The 18,169-nt window shown below is 37.6% G+C and overlaps 1 protein-coding gene and 1 pseudogene across 2 annotated transcripts in view; both read left to right on the top strand.

Annotated features, from left to right (window-relative positions):
* SBF2 (SET binding factor 2) overlaps positions 1 to 18,169 on the top strand; it is a 392,309-nt gene that overhangs the window by 280,395 nt on the left and 93,745 nt on the right. For both annotated transcript variants that reach the window (XM_037133799.2, XM_037133797.2), the window contains exon 17: positions 7,684 to 7,752. In XM_037133799.2, coding sequence (XP_036989694.2) covers positions 7,684 to 7,752 — 69 coding nt within the window. The remainder of the gene's footprint in view (positions 1 to 7,683; positions 7,753 to 18,169) is intronic.
* On the top strand, positions 2,293 to 2,633 carry LOC119040727 (60S ribosomal protein L35a-like; annotated as a pseudogene).

Genomic DNA, 18,169 nt, shown 5'->3' with positions numbered 1-18,169 from the left:
TGTATAGGAATACAGCAGACTTTTTATGTTAATTTTGTATCCTGCATCTTTACTGATTTTGTTGGTTAGTTCTAACAGTTTTTTGCTGGAGTGTTAAGGGTTTTCTATATGTAAGATCATGTCATCTGCAAATAGTAACAGGTTTGTTTACTTCTTTCTCTATGACTTGAGCTCACTCACTCTTGCTCTCACTCCCCTCCCCCCCTCCCCTCCCCTCCTTCTCACCCTGGGTCAGGACTTTCCATATTATGTTGAATAAAAGTGGCAAGAGTAACATCCTTGTCTTATTCCTGATTTTAGAGAAAAAGCTTTTAGCTTTTCACCATTAAGTATGATTTTTACCTGTGGGCTTCTTGTACATGACCTTTTTTATTGAGGTGCATTCCCTCTATATTCACTTTGTTGAGGGTTTTTAATATCATAAATGGATGTTGAATTTTGTCACATGCTTTTCTGCATCTATTGAAATGATTTTCGTCCTTCATTTTGTTAAAGTGGTATATATCACATTGCTTAATTGGCCAATGTTGAATCATCCTTGCATCCGTGGAATAAACCCTAGTTTATCGTGGTGCATGATCCTTGTACCGTTTTGTTGAATTTTTGTTTGCTAATATTTTATTGAAGATTTCTGCATTCATGTTCATCAGGGATATTGGCGTGTAATTTTCTTTTCTTGTGCCTTATTCAGTTTTGGTATCAGCATAATGCTGGCCTTATAAAATGAGTTTGGAAGTGTTCCCTCCTATTCTCTTTTTTTGAAGAGTTTGAAAATGATTGCTATTCTTCAAATGTGAGGCCATCTGGCCCCGGACTTTTGTTTGTTGGGAGATTTTTTGATTACTGATTCATTCTTTTTACTAGTGATTGATCTGTTCAGATATTCCATTTCTTCATGATTCAGTCTTAGAAGATTGTATGTTTCTAGGAATTTCCTCATTTCTTCCAGATTGTGAAAGGCAGACTAGGTTTTATGCAGATACACACTAAGACCCGTGTGTGCTAAATGAATAATGTATTTCGCTCACGCCAGCACCCAGAGTGTCCATATTAGGTCTTACAAACTGTACTCAAAATCGGTAGCTTTTCTCTGTATCTTGAGCTTGGCCTTGTTCCTGCCTTTCCCTCCTATACCCTCAACCCTCTCCTCCTGTCCAAACCTTAGTCACCCAAATTAGAATAAATTTTCCCCCTTCCCAATTCTGCCTATTCTTTCATGGAAAAAAAAAAGTATTCCCAATCCCCCTTCTCCAATAAGAATCCAAACTTACATAATTTTATTAACTAATGTAACTCCAATACATTCAATAAAGTTTTTTTAAATACCAATTTAAATTTTTCAAGAAAGAAAGAAAGGTGTTCAGGATTTGCACATTGTTTTCTTAGGATTCCCAGGACGGCTTCCATGTTACTCCCCTGACCTTATGCAATGCTTTACACTTACTGAGTGTCTTTCTTATCAGTGCTTGGGGAGAAATATATTTAGCCACAAGGTTGATAATCCCGTGCCTTTTTTATCTTTAAGGGTGGTTAGATGTGGTTAAGTGAGTCTTGCTTTCATGTATTTCATTTATTATATTTTGATTTTCAAAAAGATTTGAACCTGATTTTGACTTTCAAAAGATTTTTGTAAATAATGCTACTGAGCAATTATAGTCCTAACTTAAATGTTTCCTGCCAGTTCTCATATTTAATTATTTACAATGGCATTCCAGAATATTCTTAAAACTAATATTATTAGTTTCAAGAATAAACATATTCTTGAAACATATTAGTTTCAACTAATAAACATAATATTCTTGAGGATATTATTTATAATTACTAGAAGACTTCTTTTGCCTAAATTATATGTTTCCACAGTTGCCATTTTAGATTTAGTTCCATACCCCATTGCATTTAAGAGTCAAAAAAACATAGGGGTTTAAAGCACAGATACTAGAGTAAGACTACCTGGTTCTGAGTCCTGGCTCCTACATTTGTAATACTGGGTAACTCTAGGCAATTATTTAATCTGTGAATGACTCAGTTGCTTCATCAACAAAACGAAAATAATTATAGATCTACCTCCTAGAGATGTTGTAAAAATTAAATGAAATAATTTACCTAAATAATTTACCTAAATTCATAGTTGAAACATGTCCGATACTCAGTAAGCACTCGATAAATGTTAGCAGTTGTTACTGTATGCAGGTGTGGAGCTAGTCTCCAGGCATATAACATTGAAGCAGCTCTTTCCTTCACCTTGGGGCCTGTGGGGGCCTGTAGGGAATAGGACTTTGGTAACAAATATGTAGAAGGCTCTGCTCCAAGGCCATTTTTGATGGTTGTAAGCAGGGTCCCGGAAACCAGAGGCAACACACAGCTCTTCTTAAAGTTGAAGGTATTTATGCTCAAGATGAAACTGAATTCTGTCTAAGTGTGGTTATGTGTACAGAGATGCATTTCTGTGTACAAAGCAAAGAACAACACAGTGACTCCTCGTGGCAAACTGAACAAAACCAGAGTAATCTGGGGAAAGGTAAACTCATGCTCATGGAGACAGAGGCGTGGTTCGTGCTAAATTCCAAAGCAACCTTCCTGCTAAGGCCATTGGACGTAGAATTCATGTCATGCTGTTCAACTCAAGGACTTAAACTTATTGAAAAGTAAATAAATAAAAGTGGATTTGTTATTTTAAAAAAGGAATTGAAGTAGCCTGGGGCCAGTCTCTCAAAAACTTGAAGCTGCCCTGGCTGTTGTAGCTCAGTGGATTGAGTGCTGGCCTGTGAACCAGACAATCGCGGTTCGATTCCCAGTCAGGGCACATATACCTGGGTTGCAGGCCGGTTCCCTGCAGGCCAATTCCCAGCAGGGGATGCACAAAAGGCAACCACACATTGATGTTTCTCTCCCTCTCTCTCCTTCCCTTCCCCTCTAAAGATAAATAAATAAAATCTTTAAAAAAAAAAAACCTTGAAGCTTAGTATTAAGCTTAATATTTAAGCTTAATCTGTCAAACCTGGTATTCACCTTTTATCCCAATGGGAATGGTGGTACATGTTAAATACCATAGTATTCAAAATTCTGATCCATTCTCTATGGACATATAAGTTTATTTAGCATTAAAACATGACCCGAGGCTAAAACTGTAGTAAGAGTCCTTTTGTTTATTTTGTGTTGAGCACTATACTTGGAAAGGGTAGAGAACTATAAGGGATAATGTATTGGAGGTGACAAGGAGGGGAATATAAATACAAAGCAACACATAGTGTTCCTAGGGTTAGTGGATGTGGTAGGAATAACTATGATGTGCAATGGAATTATATATAAAGCTTGTAGCAAAGAGGGATCAGAAGGTCGGTTGGGTATGGAGTTGGGTCTACACCGTGGAGGGTTTGCAAGCTAAGAAGGAGAGTTTGGGTGCTGTCCTGTAATGGTCAGGTCAAAGCTGACGTTTTGAGCAGCAGAGTACTGTGATATAAAGAGGTATTTTTGGCTTTGGTAGTTTTAAGTTTTGTTTCTATGTAGAAGATGCAAATATCAATATTTGGACAATTCCATTTTTTTTCCTGAGCTACATCTACTAAACTAAAAAAAAAGTCAGTGACATTTGTGCAAAAGATAGTTGTGCCTTCCGGTCTTTTTTTTCTTTAATGTTTAAATATATCATTTTTGAGAGATTCCAAAGCTTTATGAAACATGAAAGCTGGCCATGACAGTTCAAAGGTATGCAGATCGAAAGTACGAGGTAATTGAAGGTAATGGGAAATTAAGATTGCAGGGCTCACTCTTAATTGTAGCAGGAAAATTAAAGGAAAACTGCATAGCAAAGTTCAGAATAAAACATGTCTAGTATTCAAGTTCTTGCAAGTTTATAAATTGCTTGGTATGTCTGTAACTACACCGCTATTATGTGGCAGAAGCACCGGGGACTTCAGGATGTGTATTTATGGACTGATTCCCCAGTAGATAACTGCACTCCTCGGGAATGCTATTGCTGTGTCCATCGCTGTGGACTCATTGTTTTAAAATTTTTTCCATTTTTCAACCTAATTAACTTAGAATGACTGTAATGTGATTTGCAAAGAATTTTATATTTATATTTTGCAATCAGCATTTGACTGGCGCTCAGGTTTGAGACATGCACTAAAATGTGTAAACATTTTGTAAGATAATAAATAGCTCTTAAATGTTTTAGGATTGCCTGTTTCCTGCTAATTGGTCATGGATTGAAATTCCCCATTGTTTAATTTTTTTTAATTTGTGGGAAATTTTTATAAATGAGTGTGTTGGACTTCGTATCACAGCTGTTGTCATTTAAAGTTTGGACAGAATTATTACAAATGAAGCCCTGCTGTGAAATCAAAGTCCAAAGGCATCTTGGCATCCCAGCCATTTCCTTAGGAGAAGATTACAGCTCAAGTCTGTTGAACTTTATTGCCTTGGGCCTCATGACATTCTTCAGAAACATGCAAGGCATTTCTGTTAAAGAAACTCAGATGTGCCGGGACACAGGGGATGACATTCTTGTGCATAGCAATGTCCTAAGCAAAGGGGTGAGGAATAAGTCAGGAAGAAAAAGATGATTCACACTTTTGCCGTGTTCTGGGATTATTTTATAAAATCCATGGAGATGACAGAGAATGTACAGTGATGCCATGTAGAAAAAAGATAATAATGTTTTTCTGCATGGCCTGACTGTGTATTAATTTTCAGTTTTATCCAGAGAGGTATGCTTGACCAATAAAATTATAATACTACACATTTAAAGTATATGACATGATGAGTAGATATAGTATATGTTGTGAAAGAATACTCAAGTTAAGGAACATACCCATCACCTCACATATTCACATATGGACCCTTTTTTGATAGGAATACTTAACTGCTGAAATTTCTTAGCAAATTTCAATACAGTATTATCAACTATAATCACCATGTTATGTGTTAGATCCTCTTCTTATTCATCTAAACATTCAAAGTTTGTTCCTTTTTACCAACATTTCCCCAGTTTCCTCATGCCCCAGCCCCTGGTGACTACCATTGTACTGTTTCTGAGTTCAGCTTTTTTATTTTTATGAGGTATTTGTCTTTCTCTATCTGGCTTGTTTCACTTTCGTAATGCTCGCCAGGTTCATGCATGGTGTGCAAATGGCAGGGTTTCCTTCCGTTGTAAGGTTGAATAATATTTCACTATTATATACCAGTAAGTCACATTTTCTTTATGATTCCTTCATGGGTCACTACTTTGTTTCCATACCTTGGCAATTGTAAATAATGCTTCAATGAACAGGGGAGTGCAAATCATCTCTTTAAGATAATTTTATTTTTGGATCTATACCCAGAAGTGGGGTTACTGGATTAGGAAGTGGTTTTGTCTTTTAGTTTTTTGAGGAAGCTCCACACTGTTTTCCAGTTTACATGATCGCCAACAGCGTGTAAGGCTTCCCCTTTCTCCACTGCCTTATTAGCACTTCTAATTTAAGCATTTCTAACAGATGTGAGGTGATATGATGGGTTTTGTGTTTTTTTGGTTTTGTTTTTTCGTTTCCCTGATGATTAATGATGTTGACTACCTTTCAAGGTCCCTGTTGGCCATTTGTGTGTCTTCCTTGGAAAAATGTCTATTCAGTCCTGGTGGGGTGACTCACTTGGTTGGGGTGTTGTCCTGTACCTGAGGAGGTTGTGGGTTCGATCCCCAGTCGGGACACATACCTAGATTGCAGGTTCAATCTCTGGTTGGGGGGCATACAGGAAGCAACTCATCAATGTTTCTTTCTCTCTTTCTCTCTCCCACTTTAAAATTAAATATATATATATATACATATATATATATATGTATATATATATATATATATATAAAATCTTCGGGTAAGAATTAAAAAGAAATGTTCAGTTCCTCGGCTCATTGTTTTAATTGGGTTATTTGGGGGCGGGGTTTACTGAGATGTATGAGTTCCTTGAATATTTTGGATATTAATCTCTTACTGGACAGGTGGTTTGCAAATATTTTCTCCCATTTAGTAGGTTGCCTTTTCATTTTGTTGATGGTTTTCTTTGCTGTGCAGAAGCTTTTAAATCTGGATCTTACAGTGTGGCTTATTCCACTTGTCATAATGTCCTCAAGGCCCATCCACATTGTAGCATGTGTCAGAATTCCCTGCCTTTTTCAAGCTGAATGACACTCCTGTGTGCATGTGTGTACGTGTACACATGCACACACATGCTTTGTCAGTTCATCTGTGGGGTTGCTTTTGCGTTTTAGATATTCTACATGATGCTGCTGTGAATGTGAAATGTACAAACATCTGTTCAAGTCACTGTTGTTTTGGGTACATACCCAGAGTAGAATTGCCGGATCATACGGTTAATTCAATTTTTCAATTTTGAGAAATTGCCATACTCTTTTCCTTAGCAACTGCACTACTTTACGTTACCACTAAGATTTTCTGACTATTCCAACAACAAATCCCCAATGGGATTTAGCATCAATTATATTTCTTGCCTGGTCAATAACAAAATACCCTTTGTATGCAACATCAAGAGAGAAAAAATATTTTCAAGTAGTTATAAGATGCATTCCAGTCTCAGAGAAGTTGAAATGTCGGGGGATGGGGGGGAATGTGTCTTAGATTCAGTGGAATGTAGCAGTTAAATGTGCTAAAAACTCCCTACAGATTTTTTTGTGTAAATTACACACTGTATTACAATTTTTGTGCAGGAAATGGGTATAAGTAGCTGTTCATCATGAGCATTTAGCTTTTAGGACATATATATGAGGTCTGTCCAGAAGGTAACCAGCCACGTAATATGAAAAATAGAGACATTTGTTGAAGAAGATATAATACACAAGAAATATTGCACATAAGACAAGGATGCCTCAGTCCCCTTCAAAGTAGGCATCTTGGGACTTCATAGAGTTTTCCCAGTAGCCATCATCTGCCCGGACATATTGTCCTGAATCTCACTGATGGTCTGAAATCTTTTCCCTCTCAAAGGTGATTTTAGTTTGGGGGAAATCCAGGAGTTTCAGGGCAGCAAATCTGGGCTATAAGTAGGGCTGAGTCACCTGGGTGATTTGGTGTTCCACAAAAAAAACTACACCAGACACGATGCATGAGTAGGCACATTGTCGTCATGATGAAGCTGCCAATCACCATTTGCCTATAGCTACAACCTCTGAATGATCCAAATAGTTTCTGTGGAGGAGTGTTCAAACATAATGCAAAATTTGATGCAGATTCTTTGCCCTACTTGCTCTGTCATTTTGAATGCAACAGCCACACAGTACACATGCTCACTCAACGGTATCTACCACTCCCACAGACTAGTACCATGAGGTTGTCATTGTTCACCCATGCTCATTCTAGTCCACTCTCCTTGGCTGCCAGGTTACATCAATGTTGCACAAACTGTTCTCATTATATCAACAATGGTTGGACTCTTTCTAGACAGACGGGATATGGATGGATGGATATATATATACACACACACACATATACATATATACATACATATACATATACATACATATACATATATATATATAAAATCTTGGACTTACCTTAGTGCTTCTTAGTAATAATTTGTAACAAAAGTGAGAACCCCACAGGACAGTCAACAATATATCCCATGTTTTTGTTTCCACATATTTGTGATTTTTAGTAAATATCCTAATATTTATTTCTCTTTGTTTTGTATAAGGATTGTTCAAGTTTAGAAGAATATAATATTGCTGCAGCATTACTCCCTTTGACCAGTGCTTTCTATAGGGTAAGTTTCATTGACCTATGTATAAGCCTATTATGATTTATATAAATGTATTCAGTACATGAATCCTGTCCTTTAGTATATCTATGACATATCTGTACTTATATTTATTATAACACTTATTGTATACTTTGTGAAGAAAACTTAGTCTATAATACTAAGTCATGTCCTGAAATAAAACCACCCATTTTATTCCTGCTTCATTTTTTCAATATATTTTATTGATTATGCCATTACAGTTGTTCTATTCCCCCCTTCATTCCCCTTCACCCTGCACACCCCTCCCCCACCGTCCCCCCTTTAGTTTATGACCACGTGCCTCAAGTTCTTTAGATTCTATATTTCCCCTACTATTCTTGCCCTCCCCCTGTCTATTTTCTACCTACCATTTATGTTACTTATTCTCTTTACCTTTTCCCCCTCTCTCCTCCCACTCCCTTGTTGCTAACCCTCCATGTGATCTCCATTTCTGTGGCTCCATTCTTGATCTAGCTGTCTGCTTAGTTTGCTTTTGTTTTAGATGTGGTTGTTAATAACTGTGAGTTTGCTGTCTTTTCACTGTTCATATTTTTTATCTTCTTTTTCTTAGATAAGTCCCTTTAACATTTCATATAATAGGGGCTTGGTGATGATGAACCCCTTGAACTTGACCTTATCTGAGAAGCGCTTTATCTTCCATTCTAAATGAAAGCTTTGTTGGATAGAATAATCTTGGATGTAGGTGCTTGCCTTTCATGACTTGGAATACTTCTTTCCAGCCCCTTCTTGCCTGTAAGGTCTCTTTTGAGAAATCCACTGACAGTCTGATGGGAGCTCCTTTGTAGGTGACTGTCTCCTTATCTCTTGCTGCTTCTAGGATTCTCTCCTTCATTCTTGGCTAATGTGATTATGATGTGCCTTGGTATGTTTCTTCTTGGGTCCAACTTCTTTGGGACTCTCTGAGCTTCCTGGATTTCCTAGAAGTCTATTGCCTTTGCCAGATTGGGGAAGTTCTCGTTTATTATTTGTTCAAATAAGTTTTCCACTTGTGGCTGTTCCTCTTCCCCTTCTGGTACCCCTATAATTTGGATGTTGGAGCATTTAAAGATGTCCTGGAGGTTCCTAAGCCTCTCCTCCTTTTTTTTGAATTCTTGTTTCTTTATATTTTCCTGTTTAGCCATTATTTTCTTCCTTCTGGTCCACTCCCTTGATTTGAGTCCCAGTTTTCTCCCCATCACTGCTGGTTCCCTGTGCATTTTCTTTCATTTCCCTTAGTGCAGCCTTCGTTTTTTCATCTGATTTGCAACCAAAATCAAGCAGTTCTGTGAGCATCCTGATCACCAGTGCTTTGAACTGTGCATCTGATAGGTTGGCTATTTCTTGGTTGCTTAAAGTATTGGCTTTGGGGCTTCGATATGTTCTTCCATTTGGGCCTTTTTTTTTTTGGTCAGGTTGCACCTGTTACATAGTGAGGGGTGGAGCCTTAGGTGTTCACCAGGGCAGGGCAACCCAGTCACTGGGTTGTGACACTGTATGTAGGGGCAGGGTCAGAGAGGGAACAGTGGGCTTGCTGCGCTCTCTCTTGGATTTCAGTCCCTTCTGCCACTTCCCACAAGCAAACTAGGCCCTTCTGGTGCTGGTCCCCCTTGTGGGTGGGCCTGAGTATGTTCTAGGACCTGTGGGTCTCTCCAACGAACTCTCTTGTGAGGCTAGGAGTCTCTCCTGGCACCTCAACCCCCACAAGTGTCCCCAACCAGCGCTTTTAGGCTTTATTTCCCAGGGCTGGGGCCCTGGGTTGCATGGCCTGTCTTGTTGCTCATTTTCTCCTGGTTTATATGTGCACAAATGTGTGATCATGGTCAGCCAGCCGCCCTGTGCACCTCACTGGGTCTGCTCATTGCCACCCTACACCTGGGATCTGCTAACTGCCGCCTACATGCCGGGGTCCTCAAGCTACCGCTTTTTCCTGCTGCGACCCCTCTCCTCTGGCCACCAACTCCGCCCCTCTTACCAGTCTGGTTGAATGATTGTTGGACTTCTGTACAGTTCAGTTTTCTATCAGTTCTTGGTGCTTTTTTATTTCTAAATTTTTGTCATCCTTAATTTTGGTTGTGCAAGGAGGCACAGTGTGTCTACCTATGCCTCCATCTTGGCCCCCTGCTTCATTTTTTATAGCACTTTATAACAACTGAAATTATGTGTTAATTTGTTTACATTTGAGTGTTTCCCCCACCACAGAAAATAAATTCCATAAGGTTGGGATATTGTCTATCTTACTCATTATGATCTTCTAATGTCAATCAGTAAATACTTATTGAATGAATAAACAAATAGACAAAATAAATTAATGGGTCAGAAATTAAACTTCATTGGCAATTTCTCTTAATTTTCTGAGGATTTTCTGGAATGTTCAGTGACTCATAATTCTGTTATTTACATTTATTACATTTCTCCTATTCATGGCTCTTCATTAAGAAATTATTTTTATGGCAAGCAAATTGAGCAAATTCTGATTATTCTCTCTTTTCCTATGAAGGATTTCTAATAATTTAAATAGCTGCACTCTGAATAGCACATGTAATACATCCCTTCTGAAATGTGCGCTAGAAACAGTAAACCCGTGGCGGCCAGGCCGACTCACTATCGAGCCACACACAGCCAGCTTTAGGACTTCAAGAGGCCGTGTGGAAGGACTCTGGCTTAAGACGAAGTGCCTCAGGTAGAGTCCCAGCCGTGAAATGATATTGCCCTTAGGTGCTAGCAATAGAAGTGGAATTTATTAAGAGATTCACACTTCTGAGAACTGGCAAGTCACACTGAGCATGATCAGGAAACAAGGCTAAATCACAAAAATGTCAAACAAATGAATTTTGGGTTTAGAACTAATGACATCACTGAAGTTTTGACATCGTCTTTTCATCTTCCCTCCCAGCTTAAACCCAGCCCCAGGCCCTCTAGATTTCCTTTAATGTATATATTCTAGTCTTCTTGGGACTTTTAGTTCTCTGTCTCATTCTTCAGCTAGCATGGAGAACATGCTAACATTTTTCTAACAGCTAGCACTGTTAGAAAAATAGGCCAGACTCTCCTGGATCCTAAGCTACCCAGGGGTCTTGTCTCTGTATCTCAGAGTAGCTAGAACACTTCATCCCGTATCTAATTAGCGTCACAGCATCTAAGAGTGCTCACATGGACACTTGTTAAAGAAAACTTCCCACTTCAACATCAAACATATTTTAAAACTTAGATATTGTATAGAAATAAAGAAGAAGAAACATGGGAAAAATTGACAGTAGCAACTCTATTGATCAAGTGACCCAAGTCACTTACGATTCTTTTTAAGCTGAATCATTGAACCATGTTACAATGTACATTTACGGTTGGACCCAGATAGCAGAAACACCACAAGTGATATGAAGTAAGGAATTTATTATGGGGACCAACTGTTATGGAAGCTGTGGGAAAAGTTTGTGGAAGCCTGAGTTAGGGTCTGTCCCTGAAGTCCCCAGAGGTCATCACGGCAGCAGTCAGGAAGACAAGCTGGATGTGACACTGAAAAGAAACATGGAGCTACGCGTGCACCTGGCCCTGGACTAGGAGAAGCCAAAGGAAGAGATCCAGCAGAACTGGAGGAATTATGAGCTCAGTTCCTTCTCCGTATCAAGAGGTACCAGCAGATCGGTGACAAAGTGTATGGCTACAGCGGCGCCCAGCATCCTGTACTACCTGCAGAGTGTAACGGCTGCTCCTTCAGTTTTGCCTTCCAGATCTTGGACAGATTTCCCTTATGGATAGCACTAACCTAGAACCATAGAGAGAAGAGAATTCTGGGAAATACTGTTTTGGCTTAGCTTTATTTACACATTACAAAGCCATCACACTGTTGTTGTTGTTGTTGTTGTTTTTAGTTTTATGGGAGTTTTTAATGCAAATAGTTAAGTTGGGCTAAATGCTGTGGTGTTTCTCTGTATTATCAAAATTAACAATAATTTTGTTATGAAACATAAGACAACAATAAGTCTTATGTTTCAAGGGTGGTGTTACAGATTTAATTGTTGGCTTGGGTTGATTTGATTTGGTTTGGTTTGATTTGATTGGGGTGTGAATTAGTTAAGGTCCAATCAGGAGTCAGAAACACCAGTAACACAAATGGAAATTTAATACAAGGAGTTGTTAAGTAGTAACAGGATTAACTACTAAGAAGTAGAGAGAATTCTAAAGAATATAAGCATAGTAAATAAAGGCTCTGCTAGTATCTCTAGGACTCAGGCAGGATACCTAGGAAAGGAGAAAACTTGGAAAAAGCCACTTCCCCCAAAAAACTAGGAGTCCTTGTTGGAGAGGTGCTGCTGTGTCCAGTGGGTGGCACAGAAGTTCACCAAGGTGCCACGGACCAGGGCTGGTGAGCAGGAAACTGCCTACTGGAGCTCTGGCAAGACTTGCTGGGAATCCACTCACTAGGGTACCAGTGAATCATCACAGGTAGCCAGTGTTTGGGATACCACTGAGACTCACTAAATGGCGAGCACTTTGGGGTATTCCACACACCCCTAGTAGGTGCATGCCATAGGAACCAGCAGGAAAATGCTCACCAGACCAGGAAAAGAAACCACTCAGACTTCAGTGTTCCTTCACAGCCCTTTACTGTTAAAGCTCAATAGTGTGCCAACTGGCAGCGGAGGACCGTTTGCCAGTCCAGCTCCTGTAACACAAAGCAGAGCAGAGAAAGGTAGGTTTGGAGGAAAGAGCACTGTGTTGATAACTGACACAGCAGGGTGTGGGTCATACTGATTCTTAAATACTTTATAAATTTGTCTTATGGGAAATTATTTCTGGGGCATAGTGCATTTCTTAATTCAGGAAAATCTGTACATGCAAATTGCGTTATTGTAGCCACAGATTGCAAATGAGCCATTCTCATACTGTGCAGTCAGTATAAACTCCTGGGTCTTGCTCAGCATTGCTTCAGAGATTGGACTCAGCGGCTAATCTATTTCAAACTTACTTTAAAAATATTTTAATAACATAGATTAGTCTTATTTTAATATTACAAGTTTATTGAGCATCTCAACATACAAAGTTTCTATGCCAGACAATATCGTAGGCAGCAGTGTAAATTACCAACCTGGCTAGCAGGAGCTTATACAGTAAATAATTCCAACAATCAAAGGGACATTTTCTTAAATGAATTAATACATATAATGGTTAGAATTCAGATAATGCAGAAAGATACAAAGTACAAAATAAAAGCTTCCTTTCCGACCTCTGTCCCATTTCCTCTGACAGTTAATTTCTTCTGGGCAGGGAGGAGAGGAATTGGGCATTATTGCCAAAATGTACAAATAAAACTCTTTTTTTAAACCACAGTAATGAAACCGTTCACAACTGTTTTCCTACCTTGCTTTTTTCACTTAGTAGTACATCTTGGAGATCCTTCCATATACTTAAATATAGATAGATACATACGTACCTAATTATAGTTAATGACTGCGTATTTTTAAATGAAAAGATAGAATACATATACTTACCGTTCCCATAAGAGCAGACTATTTCGTTGGCCCAGATGAGATGTCATACGTACCTTTTAGAGCTTTGCTTATTATAAAAGATGTTCCACTTACAATATGATCATTTTAGATCCTTGGGAATTTGTTGTGGTTTCTTCCCCTGCTGTCCCTTCTCTCTTTTCTCTACTTTGAGTAAGTCCAGTGTAGTCCATACTTCTTAAAAGGAAGGCTTTCTTGAAGATGGCACCCTAATGGCCAGTTTTAATTGTTGGAATTACTCCCTGTTCCTAGGCAACTGCTAACATACTTTCTGTCTCTATAAATTTGACTTTTCTGGACATTTCACATAAATGAAATTACATATGTTTCTTTATGTCTGGCTTCTTTTACAGAGCATAATATATTTCATGTTCACTCGCGTTGGTAGAAAATTTCTGTAGGACTACCAATTACAAATAAAGAATTTTCCATGCCCAGAGTGCTTTAGGGCACCTTCCGTATTGTTTCAAATGGTATCTAATTCAAAATATAATATGTAACTAAACTAATTACATTTTAACAAATACATTTGAAAAATGTGAAATGTTAAGCATGATTTCTCAGTTTGAAGAAATATATTTTACATTTCTGTTGACATGATTTCACAGTTCTTTAATTTTTCTATTTCTAAACTTTTAAACTTTTGCTTATCCTAAGTGGACATCCACTAACATTCCTGAATGTAAAAAAAAAACAAAAAACTGTAGACTTAGTTGTTACTTCTATTTCAAAGTATAAAAAAAAGCCCAACACAAATGTATTCAGAGTGGTGTGATTAGAAAATATGTCTGTCCTTTGTGAAAAAGGTCACACATTTATGTAAGCCTGGCTTACCTAATCAGAGAAGCAGAAAGTAAACATTAAGGCATGGAGAACCACCAAATTTCCTGAGCCATCTCCTGCGCGGTGACCTTCCTGCCACCATGTTCTACCAGTAATTCTGCCCCCCAAAAGGAGTAAACTGAAATCTGTTATCTGCGTCTTTCATGTCAAAGCCTGTTATTTCTTGAGTAAGCTTGTGTATCTAATAGAACATGGTAAAGAACAGAAGTTCAGAGGAAGGTGATAGGAATAATGGTAGTTAATATTTATTGAATTATTGCTTTGTACAAGACATGACATTTGAGTTGGCAGTACCTAACCAACTTAATGAATATCATTCCTGTCTAAGGTGAAGGAAATGTGGTTTAGAGAGCATCTGAACCACTCAGCTAGTAAGGGGTAAAGCCAGGGCTCAGACTCAGCTTTGTCTGAGTGCAGAGCTCATATTCTTTAACCATAACAGAATTCCTCAAGGTGAGTCCCAGTTTAGGCATTATACTTCTGGGAGCTTTTTTCGTCTTTTTGCTTAGAGGTATTGAATTGGCATCATCACTCTTGCCCCTTCATTTCTCCAACATGCATCCTGTGAGGGTGGCAAAGTCAGGAAATGCTGATTAACTGTATGTTGCAGTTAATAACTGTCACATCATTATTTATGAATCTCTAATTTCCACATATTTCTAGAGGAAAACATACTAAGTACTCAAAAAATCACACCAGATTCACTTTTATATTTCTCTGATGATTTAGAAGTTACTTGAGTAACTAAGAGGCTTTGACTCTTAATTATCACTGTGGATCCTACTTGTCCTACTGTAGATAAGACAGCTTGTAGGTAGTTCTAACTGGTGGAATCCAAACAAACTCACATTTATGATTATTATGATTGCTACTAAAAGAAAAATCTTATAATAATACAAAAAGTATAGATATTCCAGCAGTCCATTTCCCCTCCATTGACAAATGACAAAAGAGTTTCTTAAAAATCTATAAAATAGGAAAATAATTTTATTGTCATAGACTTCATGATCTGGATACATTGTATTTCCTAATAAAAGGTCTCAAAGGATTACATTTTTGGCAAAAAAAAAAAAAAAGAAAATGGAGAGTCTGTTTTCATCTTTTCTTGTGCTATAAAAATCAAATACTAATCTTAAAAATAAGTCAGCCAAAAAATGTTTGAGAGTGAAGACAGGCATCAACACTGGGCTGAATCCAAATTTGGCCTGAAAAAGAGATGAATGTGTTTATTATTGCAGATGCCTCCACTCAGCAGAATTTCAGAATGGCCAGAGAAATGGTGTCTTACATTTATCTCCCCCCCTCATCTTTCTCCCGTTCTCCAGTACGACCTAACATTCCTCCCCCCTCCCCTTATCACAGCCTCTTCTTGCTTCTCTCACTTCCTTTTTCCAGATTTAAATGGCTGCTCTGTTCTCCTCAAACCTCTGCTTCTGAGAAACCATGAATTATAACTAGTGTGGAGTTGCTATTCTTCATCAATATGAGTTTATATTTACTGTTTAAACTAGTGATATAAGGCAGTGATGGAGTCATTTACTCCGAAGCTCTAGAGTGGATACTAAATTTATTGTGTTTTTCAGTGAAGAATTAACAAGTATTTTTGCAGTATTTTTCTAGACTTTTCAACTTCTTTCATATTGTGATCAAAAGTTTGAGACCCTTTTGTTTTTTTCTTCAGAATATAAGGCAGTCTACTCCAACTCTGTTTTTTTCTCTACTCCAAAAGAAATTTAGTGTAATTCAGTTCACTTGACATTGAACTTCCACAGTGTCCCAAGTATTAGCAATAGAAGTGAACGAGTCAAGGTCTCTGCCCTTGAGGAGTGCATACACTTACAGAAAAGGTAGTAAAATAAATTACAATATATAAGTATTGGAAAACAAACAACGTACACAGTATAAGTACCTCAATTCCTGGTGCAGCATGGAACACTGCGCAGAAATTGTCATGTTTGTCCCTTGAAAGATAAAGAGGCATTTGTCTTGTAGCTGGGGATGCGGTGAGGACTGGGCATAAATATTACACACAGTGGAGGCACCAATTACAAATAAAGATGTAGCAAGTGCTCACTCTCGTGAGTCACTGCAGGGCTTGTGAGTGGAGATGGAGGCAGAAAGGAAAGGCAGTCTGTGGCCGAGTGTGCCACAGTAAGGAATTTTAATTATATATATATAGCAAGGTTTTTTCTTTTTTACTTCTCCACTCATACTTTTTCAGAAATGTTTAAATAAACTAATGGCAAAACCAAGATTTAAAGAAATGTGGTTACTTAGGAGCAACCATCAGACTATTTAATGACGCTTTATATGTAAAGCCTTTGTCAGGCTGTCAGCTCTCCATGCTTTCCTGGGCTCGTTCCTTGTTCTCTCCTCTCTCCTTTCCTTTCAGAACCCTCTTTCTGTTATTTCCTCTGCTTCAGCCCGTCTTAGCGCACCCCTCAACCTTAATGTACATGAAAGCTGCACAAAACAAGACACTTGTATTAATGTTACAGGAAGCTGTTATTCACAAAGGATAACTTATTACCAATAATTAACCTTCAACCTCAAGATTTATTATCAATTTCCAATCAAAACTGTTAACCCTACTCATTCTCTGAGAAATACCCACGTTGGAAGAGGGACCTGCCATTTCTTCTAAATCACTGTGTAATACAGCAGAGTCTGAAATACTAATTACCTTTTAATGTGGGAGTCCAACCAGATTCTTGGGAACAGGAAGATGGTCTGACTTGACTCTCATCTTAGTTTTTTAGTATTTGCTTTTGTGTACTGGAATTTGGTGCCTTAAGAGGAAAAAGTGTCTACTATACTAAGAGATTGGGAGAATATGATGTGAGTACAGTTATTGTAAAGGGTGTTTTATATCCCAAGAAAAGATTGGAATCTTAATTATATAAAGCCCACAGCTAAATTCTAGAAATTTTTCATAAGTGCTTTGGGGCAACAGCCTAATTTTAAAAGGAGAATTATAAATGCAGATTTAAAATATGTATGTGCAATGGATTAGGCACCATTTTTTAAAAGAATCTGTAAAGTGTTGGTTGTCATTGCTTTGTTTCACTCAACTTTGTTTCCTCACTAATAATACTGGTTGATTTATTTAATTTGGTTCACATCAAACTGAAGGTTACATGTGATCTAGACCTAACTGCAAAAGTAATTTTTTAATGTATTTTTCCAATGTCACTAAGGCCCAATTAAACTGAATGACAAATTAGGAATAGTGACATCCATAAGACCCTGTCTATAAAACAGTCATGTGACTGTGCCAATCACAAATGTATTAATGTTAATTTTACTATAAATATTGTAACTACCATAGAAAGAAAACAAATGAAAGAATAATTCTAATTACTTTTATTGAATATTTCTAACATACTAGGAACTATGCTAAATGCTTTATATGTACAGTTTAATAATAGCTATTATTATTTACATTTTTACATATAATCAAGTTATTGTTTTAGTTATTCCTTAAAATATGGTCTGACTTCTTGTCATCAAAAATTTGGGCTTATCAACCAATTATAACAATAGAGCTGTAAAAATAAATTTTTTGAAATTAAAAAAAATTGGGGCTTATCTAAATTCAGATACCTGTGTTTTAGAAAACAAGATGCTCATGAAATAACATTTTCTCTCATAGATTTTCTAACACTTGATAGTTTGATTTGCATACAGAATTCACTATGAAATTCTTTTTTTAAATTTTACCCACAAAGATATTACTAGAGTGAAAAAAGTTTATTTTTCTTAATAATACATTAACATCACATGTTATGAGTAATATATAATAATATGTTATTATTAACGTGCGCTGAGCTGTTCTTCGTAGGGAATAATGGGGTAATAAAGGATGCCTAGTTGCCACAGATACCGCCCCCCAAGACTGTTAGCTGATTTCAGAAGAGGAATTAATTTAGTTCTGAGCCATCCGTTGTTGTATACCATATTACCCCCACGATTAATTCAGCTTATGGCATAAAATTTTCCCTGTGCAGAGCTGATTTTAGTGAGCTCAAATCTTTACCCACGTCTCTAGACCT

Source organism: Artibeus jamaicensis, unplaced genomic scaffold, assembly GCF_021234435.1.
Source record: "Artibeus jamaicensis isolate MK-2021 breed Jamaican fruit bat unplaced genomic scaffold, CSHL_Jam_final contig_797, whole genome shotgun sequence".
Taxonomy (NCBI): domain Eukaryota; kingdom Metazoa; phylum Chordata; class Mammalia; order Chiroptera; family Phyllostomidae; genus Artibeus; species Artibeus jamaicensis.
This window is presented reverse-complemented; position numbering and strand designations above follow the sequence as displayed.